Source organism: Enhydra lutris, unplaced genomic scaffold (assembly GCF_002288905.1).
Source record: "Enhydra lutris kenyoni isolate GAN:26980312 unplaced genomic scaffold, ASM228890v2 scaffoldscaffold83, whole genome shotgun sequence".
In the NCBI taxonomy this organism is placed as follows: domain Eukaryota; kingdom Metazoa; phylum Chordata; class Mammalia; order Carnivora; family Mustelidae; genus Enhydra; species Enhydra lutris.
The window spans coordinates 769615-780988 of record NW_019154167.1 but is presented as its reverse complement, the minus strand read 5'-3'; the positions used below and the strand labels follow the sequence as shown (position 1 = coordinate 780988).

The 11374-nt window shown below is 37.5% G+C and overlaps 1 protein-coding gene across 1 annotated transcript in view; it reads left to right on the top strand.

Moving 5' to 3' along the window:
- Positions 1-319: 319 nt before the first annotated feature.
- LOC111161279 (V-set and immunoglobulin domain containing 1) overlaps positions 320-11374 on the top strand; it is a 36485-nt gene continuing 25430 nt past the window's right edge. The window contains exon 1 of the mRNA XM_022524862.1: positions 320-368. Coding sequence (XP_022380570.1) covers positions 320-368 — 49 coding nt within the window. The remainder of the gene's footprint in view (positions 369-11374) is intronic.

Here is an 11374-nt window from a genome sequence, read left to right as displayed (position 1 = left end):
TTTAGTAAGATTGATTTTAAACACTAAAACTCAGAGAATCTGTGTACAAATAGCCTGAAGAATTTAAATGCATGGGTTTATTATTAACGCAGTAGCAAATATATCAAGGAAACACGCCCCATGAAAAGTGTTTCAAAAGAAACACAAATCTGCTCTGAGAAAGGACTGTACCCAATAAGTAAGCCCGAGGAGGCTGTTTGCTCCGTGATGCCTGCAGATAAGCCTGGCAAAGCTCGGTGTGATTGAAGGAGGCGTTTGAGACTCAGCCTAGCCCAGGCAGGCGACTAGCCTACCGCTGTGCTCCGGGAACACTGGCACAATGGTGTTCGCATTTTGGAAGGTCTTTCTGATCCTAAGCTGCCTTGCAGGTAAGGAAAGGATCTCCAAACCATTCCAGATGATTGGGGATGGAGTTTTCTTTTAAGACGAAATCGCAAATTTTTGCATGAATGTTCTCCTCTTGCACTTCAAAAGAATTATGATTACTTTGCTGAATAAAGTAATTTTCAGACCTCTAGTTTAGCAAATATAGGCCGCATTGTAAATGTAATTTTATGGAGCTTCTGAATTAAAATTTTCTCAGAATATCACAGTAGTTTTCTTTCTCTCTTTCTTTCTCTCTCTCTCTCTCTTTTAAATTTGGAAGGTGAACAGATTAATTTGCTAGGAAGCTGAAGTTTTGCACCGAGGATAGATTTTTTTCTCATTCATTTTAGTGTTCCTTTTAAGGGAACTCGCTATGATCCACTTGTTTTGCTATGACAAGCAGAGCCCGGCTTGGAGGGCCTGCTATGATTTACTCTGCAACATTTCTGTAGCAGCTGCAGTTTTCCAAACTGAAGATCAAGACCGTATTTTGGAAAATATGTGAATGATTTATTGTTGTGCACGATATGGCTGTTTTCAGGAATTGGAGCAAAACATAATCATTTTCAGAGTCAAGGTCCTGATGTGGGTAAGACCCAGAAGAGACCACTAATTCAGAAAATCCCTTGGCTCGGTTTTTCAAATACCAAATCCATTTGAATCTGTTTTTATAATATGAACTCTATGGTAGGTACAATAATATTGTTTACAGTCACTCTGATATCGTTAAGCCATCAGTAATATTAGGCAGTCATTAGAGGGAGGGTCACTGAGTGTATTTAATGACAGAAGAAAATGTCCAAGATAAAATATTAAGTGAAAAAGAAGACACACACATTTGACTAAAATAAATTGCTGGAAGGTTATATACCAAAGTGCTCATGGTGATTGCTTCTGGGTGATGGGAATCTAGATGATTTTTTTATTCCCCAGTTTTTCCTTATTTTCTGGAGTTTCTACAAAGAATATTATACTATGTTCATAATTAAAAAGTGTGAATTTTCAAAATGGCATGGTATTCAGTAATGGTTCTCTAAATGTTCATTTCTACATGTTTAAACATACATGTTCTATGGAGTCACCAGAAGGCAATATTGTATTTATTCTATGATTTAACTAGGACTTAGAACAGGAACAAGCCACCTTTCTCAGCTTCTATCCTGGTGGGAACACGTCACGATTCTTCCTCCCCCCACCCCAGGAATATTCATTTTAAACTTTAACTTTAGACAGTGCAAGTCTGTGTTCCCTCTCAAAGATCTTCCAGTCATTAGCTAATTTGGTTGCCCCTGGGCCTTCTGCACGAGGCCCCTAAAATCACACATGTAGTCAATAACCATTTCCTTACGTGAGGCCTTATGCAGGCCTATGCTTGACACAAGTTTTGGAATAGTTATAAGAATGGTTTTTACTATAACTAATTTTTACTGGTTACAAATGTAGTATATGGGTATTGTGCACAAGTTGAATATATGAAAACATATAAATACAATAAAAATCACCAGCACTCTTACCACCCAGAGGTATTGGGTGAATTTCTTACGTATATTTTTTTCCTTTGCAAGTATGTATACACACACACACACACACACACACACACGTCTGTGTGTGTGTGTGTGTGTGTGTGTGTATAGCATGACAAAATTGGGTCTCTACCTTGTATACAGTTTTCTATTTTTTTAAAAATTACTTAGACAATGTCACGATCTTATTTGATAGTGACTTTTAGAACAAGACCCAATCGGAGTGACCAATAAATACTTCAGAGCCTTTGTTCTTCCATGACTATAAGGCTGGTTTTGTTGGCATATAGACTATACTGTATTTCTGTATCTATAGAGTCTAGCTGGTCCATAGCAAAATATGGCATTGTCAGTCTAGCAGGTAGAATGGAAATATGGTATAATATATTATTGTTGGCTATGCTTACGTACATATGGAAGTCGGAGAAAGGAAGATTTCAGTAATCTATACTTGGCATTGGTAGTGTCCCTCAGGTGATCCAGATACATCTGTGAAATAATGATAATGTTTTTACCAATGCATAATTTGATGTGCTACCTGGACTTGTCTCCCTTGTCAGGAAGACTATCATGTTTTTGGTGTCAAGCACAGTGCCTGGCACATTGTAGGCTCATAGTAAATGTTTGTCGAAAGAATGAATTACCTTCTGAAATGCTGCCATTTGGAACAACATAGATGGACCTTGAGGGTGTTATGCCAAGTGAAATAAGTCAGACAGAGAAAGATGAATACTGTAGGATATCATTTAGAAGTGGAATCTACAAAAGCCAAACTCATAGAAACAGAGAAGAATGATGGTGAGAAGGGGCTTGGGGGAGGAGAGGGGTATTAGACAAAGGGTATAGATTTCCAGTTAGAAGATGAGCAAATTCTGGGGATCTCATATACATGACTCTAGTTAATAACACTGATATACCTGAAAGTTGCCAGAGAGTAGAACTTAAGTGTTCTCACCACAAAAAAGAGATGGTAATTATGTGATGTGATGGAGGTGCTAGTTAACACTTTGGTGGTAGTCATTTTACAATATGTAAGTGTATCAAATCAACACATTGTACACTGTACACTCACACTTTGTTTTTTGTCAATTATGTGTCTGTAAAGCTGGAAAAACAAAAGAATGAATTACCTTCCCAAGCATTCAGAAATAATTTTCATATGCATATTTAAAAATCAATTTTCTGTACAATTAAGCAAGACAGATTTTAATCAGAATCTTTCTGTGTAATTGTATATGTCAATTATACTGCAGTAAGAGTTGACATGATCAAATCATCTTTCTGAGGACTACTTAGGAAGTCTTAGGTTACATTTCATTTCAGGAAAATTATTTCCATCAAAAATGTCTGCGGCAAAATGTTCACACATATCATTTGGATACTTGTAATATATATTAGTCACCTGTTAAAAAGATATTTTAATGTTATTTTCATTTTCTGGAGTTATGTGTTATGCATTTCAAAGCAGTAATATCCTTGAACTTTAGTCTCATGGTCAAATCCAAAAAGTGATCATTTGGTTATATTATAAGTCAAAAACGAAGCAATTATATGTGAAATTGCTGGAAATTAAATCACTTCGAAGGCATCATGTTAAATATGGTTATTTGATAAAGATTTTTGCTGTGGTGTATTAAGATAATAATTCCCTCGTAAGCACGGTGTCTGCCATATTGTAGGCAGTAAGTACACAAGTGAACAATTATTACCAAAACATGGAAAAAAAAACTTTGCAAAATGTTGATTGCTTTATGTATACACTTTGGATTAGTTTCTTTTAATCATCAGCCCTGATTTTTAAAAACAATCTCACATATTTCAACCACATATGTGTTGTTTTGTTTTGCTTTCTCATCCAGCCAGGACACTGAGGGAGAGTGCAGTTCTGAGTTTTGTTTAAATCAGGCGCTAATCTATAGGTTGTTATTCATTCACTGTCTTGTTAACCCAGAGATTTTTCTGACTTTTTAAATTTTAAAGAAATTTCCCAATTTAAAGTAAGTTAATCCAAAGGGAGGGAAATTTTCTTTCTTTCTTCCTTCCTTACATCCTTCCTTCCTTCCTTCCTTTCTTTCTCTCTCTCTCTCTCATTCTTTCTTTTCTTTCTTTCTTTCTTTCTTTCTTTCTTTCTTTCTTTCTTAACTGGCAACTCACAGAATCACTTTCAGTTTAAGGCTACATTCGTGCTGTTCACTCTCTGCACAATGACTATCTCGGTTTAAATTAATTCAAATGAAATGAAATGAGAAATTCAGTTCCTCAGTCACACTAGCAAAATTCCATGTGCTCAGCAAACACGTGTGGGTGGTGACTTACTGAATCGGATGGTAGTACTGAGATACAACATTTACACCATCACAGGAAATCCTCTTGGATGGACTAGAGGCTGATCTCTATGGCTTAATTAATGTGCACTAATGGGATCAGGCGACATTTTAAAAAAATTCATCTGGAAATATGTAGCTTTGGGTTCTGAAGCATGTTGCTCTCTCTGGGAGGGACAACTTCTGAAAACTGTCTTTTCTTCAGAATTTAAGGATTGATTGTTGTGCTGTGGGTATGAGGAATCTGGGCAAGAAAATGGTCTAGAGATACTGCCTTGCCAACTGTTACCTATTTATAGGACAATGTGTCCTCGTCTTAAAAAACGCCATCTCACAGTAGACTTGGTGGTTACCATCCTTATTCCAAGGTGATATTGTCAAGCTTATACAGATCTCAAATGATTTATGTATTTGTAGGTCTTCTATCTTTAAAAATGTTGCAAATGTCTTAATCACATTTATAGTTCCCAAAGCCTTAATTTTCCTTTGCCCTCATTCTGGTCTGTGCTCTAAATGGCTTCCTGCCGTGTTGATAGGGTGAGCAGAGATTGTGTCTGTCTTATTTATTACTGTTTCCCCATGTTTAGCACTGTGTGTGGCACAAAACAGGTGCTCAATAGGTATTTGTTGACAGACAGCTCTGCCTCTTCCATGGCTTGCCTTGTGTGGGAGCTGTGCTTACTTTGCCTTCCAGCGTTTTCTCAGAGAGCAGCCTTTAAAGGTATTTTGGGGGCAAGGGCAGGGTGCTTACTTTGTCATAGGCTCCCACCATTAGCCAACTCCATAGCAGACAATGGGACCTAAACTAGAAAACAAAAACAATGACCAAATACTACTTTCAAAATCTCTGTTTTTAGGGGAAAGTTTCTGGGAACTTTAATGGCCACCAAATCCCCATTCCGTCCTTTTTATTTTGGACACTTTAAAGACATTTGGAAATCATCATTTAAGCATAGCTAAAGATGTGTCTAACTTCCAGGAAAAATGAGATGGGGTCTTTGAGGGCAGGAAAGAGTCACTTAGCTTTCCCCAATAAAGTTTCCACTGGAAAGAGTAGCTGTTTTCTGTAGGTCAGTTCTGTTTTTTTGGAAAGGCATAATGGGACATGGGAAAGCATGGAGAGAACATTGGGAAGAGGGAAACTGCAGAGTCAGAAGGTGCTGCATGGGGGTCTATCCTAAATCACTTTTCTCAGTTGATCACGGTATTGGTTACCCTATAAACAGTCAACTTCTGGCAGAGAAGCAACTGAACCAGGTGGCTTGCCTGTGACAGAGAACTTAGCTATTGAATATGTAAAACCAGGGATCTCAGTACATAGTTTGCTTTTTCTTCTAATTTTTCAAAATGTCAATTCCCTGATTTATGTTTGCTTGTTGTTAAGTAAGAAAAATGTTAATTAAAAGAGTCTTGGGATGTGCAGAATTGGGAAGGGCTCCAGGATTTGGCTTTCTGTAGTATTTCCTCTGATCTTTCCATGATTTCTGTATCCTCATTCTTCTCCTTGTCTGTAACCCTGCAAGCCCCAAGAACTCCCACTCGGGTTCCTCTGCAGCACAGAGAGCATCTCTTAAACTTGGCCTTTTCTTCTAATACCTATCTGATGGTCTTATGTTCCATCTTGGAGATCTTCTATACTCTGAGTTTGCAATGGGTAATAACCAGTTAATCAGATGAGCCAATGCCTCAATAGTGTTACTCAAACTATTGTCCCCTATCACAGACTTTTTGAAAGATGCTTATGTGGTGCTGAGAATTTCAGGCACAGTGGTAGGCTGGGTTTTGGGGTAGAGGGCTGTTCCTCCAAATCATAGGGACAGCTCACCCTTTTGGAAAGCCAACAGCTCTCAAATTCTGTGGTCTCGGGACCCTTTTTATACTCTTAAAACTTGAGGAAAATTTCTGACCTGGATAAAAAGGCATAGATCTGCTTGTCCTTGCTTCTTTCTGCTAAGCACAAGTATAAACCCTCCCTGGAAATAATGCAAGAGACAAACAAGGGAGAACTCTGAAAGATGGTAAGAAAAAGTAAAGTGGTTTGGGACCCTGAGAATAACACAGTGGCAAGGTGTCTTATTTCTTTGCATCCCAAAGAAGGAGGGTAGCCAGTTCTGGCATTTCTGCATCCCAACCTAGCAACAGACGGTAGCCTAGGGAAGCTTATTCTTCCACTAGATCTAATGAGAGTCCCTCTGACATCAAGTGAACCCACTACTGGGCGAGTCATCAGAAGCCACACTAATAAGAGTAGACAAAGGAAGCATTCTTTTTCCCCACTGGGCCTGAGACTCCTCACTTTGATCAGAGACACTGAGGTGGGAGGGTAGAACAGACAAGACGAATGAAGTCACAGCAAATGTTCAGTTCTGGAAGGCTCTTGGTGTGGGACTCAGACTCTCCCCCCCACCCACGAGACACAGGAGTAGCCAGGGCTACCAGTAGGAGTGTCCCACCATACTGATCCCCTACTGAGAGACCCCCAGCAACCTGACCTGGGGAAACCCTTCCACCCACTCAGGCAAGAGAATCAGAGACAAACAGAAGCCCTAGTGATAGCAGATAAACCAAAGAGACCAAAACAACACTGCAGAGACTCTGGAAATTAGCATTAGAGGGGCACCTGTGTGGCTCAGTCGGTTAAGTGTCTGCCTTCCACTCAGGTCAAGATCCCAGGATCCTGGGATGGAGCCCCACATTGGGCTGCCTGCTCAGCGGGAAGCCTGCTTCTCCCTCTTCCTCTGTCTGCTCTCCCTGCTTGTGCTCTTTTCCTGTCAAATAAATGAATAAAATCTTTAAAAACCCAGCATTTGAACCCCAGCCCACAAAAGTAGGCTGAGCCCTGTGGGTAAAACATGAAACCAAAGAAAAGAGACTGTCTGCCAAAATGACATTTAAATGGGAGTTTCCTAACATGATAGGCAAAATGTCTACAGGTTTGGAGAAGTGTATAATGACATGTATCTGCCATTATATTATCATATAGAATATATTCACTGCCCTAAAAATCCTCTCTGCTCCACCTATCCATGACTTCCTCCCCACTAACCCCTTGAATCCAATGATATTTATACTGTCTCCATAGTTTTGCTTTTTCCAGAATATCAGGATTGAAATCATCTGGATTTCAAGATGACTTTCCAGATTGGCTTTTTTCACCCAGTAATATGCATTTAATGTCACTCCATATCTTTCCATGGCTTAACAGCTCTACTTTTAACACTGAATAATACTCTATTGTTTGTACATACCACAGTTTATATATCTTTAAATTTATTTTTAAAGGGATTTTTAAAAATATTTATTTATTTATAGTTAGAGGGAGAGAGAGAGCAAGAGAGTGCATGGGGGAGGGGCAGAGGGAGAGAGAAAGAGAGAGAATCCTCAAACAGATTCCCCACTGAGTGGGGATCCCGATGTGGGGTTCCATCCCAGGACCCTGAGATCATAATCTGAGCTGAAATCAAGAGTCAGACGCTCAACCAGCTGAGCCACCCAGGCACCCCTATATACCACAGTTCACTAATCCATTCACCTACTGAAGGACGCCTTGGTTGCTTCCAAGTTTGGGCAGTTATACACAAGGCTACTATAAACATTCATGTGCAGATTTTTGTGTGGATTAAATTTTCAGCTTTTTTGGGTAAATACCAAAGAGCATAATTGCTGGATAGTATGTTAAGAGTGTTTTAGTTTTGTAAATAAATACCAAGCTGTCTTCAAAATGTCTGTACCATCTTGCATCACCACCATGAATAAACGAGAATTCCTGTTGTTCCACATCTTCACCAGCATTTGGTGTTGTCAGTGTTCTGTATCTTGGCCATTCTAATGGGTGTGTAATAGTATCTCATTGTTTTAATTTGTATCCCCCTGATGACATAGGATGTGAAGCATCTTTCCAGATGCTTATTTGCCATCTGTATATCATCTTTGGTGAGGTGTCTGCTAAGGTCTTTAATCCATTTTAATATGGTTGTTTGTTTTCTTATTAACAAGTTTTAAGAGTTCTTTGTATAGTTTGGATAGCAGACCATTATCAAATATGTCTTTTGTAAATAGTCTCTGTTAGTCTGTGGCTTTAGTCTTCTCATTATCTTGACAGTGTCTTCTGCAGAGCAGAATATTTTAGTTTTAATAAAGTCCAGCTTATCAATTATTTCTTTCATGGATTGTGCCTTTGGTGTTTTATCTAAAAATTCATTACTATACCAAGATCATCTAGATGTTCTTCTATATTATATTCTAGGAGTTTTATATTTTGCTTTTTCATTTAGATCTGTGATCCATTTTGAGATATTTTTTGTGGCTAGATTCATTTTTTTTTTTTGTACATAGGCATCCAGTTATTCCAGCACCCATTTGTTGAAAAGATTATTTTTGTTCCATTGTATTGCCTTTGCTCCTTCCTTTGTCAAAAATCAGTTGACTCTTTTATGTGGGTCTCTTTCAGGGCTCTCTATTGTGTTGCATTGATCTATTTGTCTATTTTTTTCACTAATACTATACAGTCTTAATTACTATATATCTCTATAAAAAGTCTTGAAGTAGTGTCAGTCCTCCAAATTTGTTCTTCAATATTGTATTGGCTATTCTGGGTCTTTGACTTCTCCATACAAACTTTAGAATAACTTTGTCAATATCCACAAAATAACTTCCTGGGATTTTGGTTGTAATAACATTGACTTGGTAGATCAAGTTCGGAAGAACCGACAAGTTGGAAATATTGAGACTTCCTATTCTATTGAACATAGATTACCTCTCCATTTATTTGTGTTTTTTTAATTTGTTTCATCAAAGTTTTCTAGTTTTCCTCATATGGGTTTTGAACAGATATTAGATTAGTTAGATTTATACTCAGATATTTCATTTTAGGGGTGCTAATGTAAATGGTATTGTGTTTTTAATTTCAAATTCCACATGTTCATAGCCAGTATATAGGAAAACAATTAACTTTTGTGCCTTAATCTGATATCCTGAAAACTGGCTTTAATCACTATTAGTTCCATAGGTTTTCGTTGTTTTTGTTGTTGTTGATTCTTTTGGATTTTTCTACATAGGCAATCATGTCATCTGTTATTTCCTTCACAATCTGTATACTTTTTGTTTCCTTTTTGTATCTTATTGTATTAGGTAGAACTTTCAGAATGAGGTTGAAAAGGAATGATGAAAGGTAACACCCTTGTCTTTGTCCTACTCTTAGTAGGAAAACTTCTAATTTCTCACCATTAAGGATGATGTTAGTGGCAGGTTTTTTTGTAGATGTCCTTGATCAAGTTGAGGAAGTTCCCCTATATTCCTAGTTGAGTCAAATGGATGTCAGACTTTGGCAAATGCTTTTTCTGCATATACTGATATGATCATGTGATTTTTAAAAACCTGTTCATGTGATAGGTTGCATTAATTCTTTTTCAAATTTTGAGCCAGCCTTGCATACCTGAGACAAATCCCACTTGGCCATGGTGTGAAATCTCTCTATGCGTGGTTGGATTTGACTTACTAGTATTTTGTTGAGGGTTTTTGCATCTGTGTTCATTAGAGATATTGGTCTATAGTTTTCTTGTGATGTCTTTGTCTGGTTTTAGTATTAGGGTGATGTTGACATCATAGGATGAGTTAGGAAATATTTCTTCTGTTCTATCTTCTGAGAGAGAGTGTAGAAAATTGATAGAATTTCTTCCTTAAATGTTCGGTAGAATTCATCAGTGAACCCATCGGGGCCTGGTGCTTTCTGTTTGGGGAGGTTATTAATTACTGATTCAACTTCTTTAGTAGATACAAAGTAGATATAGGCCTGACAAAACTGTCTACTTCTTGTGTGAATTTTAGTAGGTTGTGTTTTTCAAGGAATTGGTCCATTTTATCTAGGTTATCAAATTTGTAGGCATAAAGTTGTTCCTAGTATTCTTTTATCATCCTTTTACTGTCCATGGTATCTATAATCATGCCCCCTTCAATATCTGATATTAACAATTTGTGTTCACTCTATTTTTTTTCTTAGCCAAGTTAGAGTCTTTTCAATTTTACTGTCTTTTCCAATAACCAGTTTTTGTTTCTTTGGTTTTCTGTATTGATGCCTTATTTTCAATTTCATTGATTTCTGCTCTAATTTTTATTATTTATTTTCTTCTGCTTTGGATATGATTTTTTTTCTTTTTTTCTGGCTTCCTAAAGTGTAAGCTTACATGATTGATTTTAGATCTTCTTTGTTTTCTAATATATGCATTCAGTGCTGCAAATTTCCCTGTAAGCACTGTTTTTGTTGCATACCAGAAATTCTTATAAGTTGTGTTTTCATTTTCATTAGTTAAAAATATTTTAAAATTTTGCTGGAGATTTATTTGATGCATGTGTTCTTTAGAAGTGTGTTGTTTAATCTCCATGTATTTTTGGGACTTCCCAGTAATCTTTTTGTTAATTTATTTCTGCTTTAATTCCACTGTGGTCTGGGGGCAGATATTGTGTGATTTCTTTTTTTAAATGTGTTAAGATTTGTTTTAAGGCCCATAATGTGGTCTTCCTTGGTGAGTATTCATAGTTTTTAAAGATTTATTTATTTTTTGAGGGATGGGGGAGGGGCAGAGAGAGAGAGAGAGAGAATCTTTAAGCAGACCCCATCTTGAACAAGGAGCCTGACAAGGGGCTTGATCCCACCACCCTGAGATCATGACCTGAGACAAAATCAAGAATCAGACGCTTAAATGACTGCACTACCCAGGCGTCCCCATAATGTTTTAAAACATATCTCTTTGTATAAAACACTTCACCCAACCATAGCAAAATGCACTTGTTTCCCTGAGTACCTGCAGAATATTTACCAAGATAGAGTACATGCTCGTCCATTAAAAATAAACAAGCAAACAAAAAACCTCCACAAATGTAAAAGAGTTAAAATCATGCAGAATCTGTTCTCTGAGCACAATGGAATCAAACTAGAAATCAAGAACAGAAAGAGAAAAAATAAAACTGGGGGCATCACGTTACCTGATTTCAAGCTTTACTAAAAAGCTGTGATCACCAAGACAGCATGGTACTGGCATAAAAACAGATACATAGACCAGTGGAACAGAGTAGAGAGCCCAGATATGGACCCTCAACTCTATGGGCAAATAATCTTCGACAAAACAGGAAAAAATATACAGTGGAAAAAAGACAGTCTCTTCA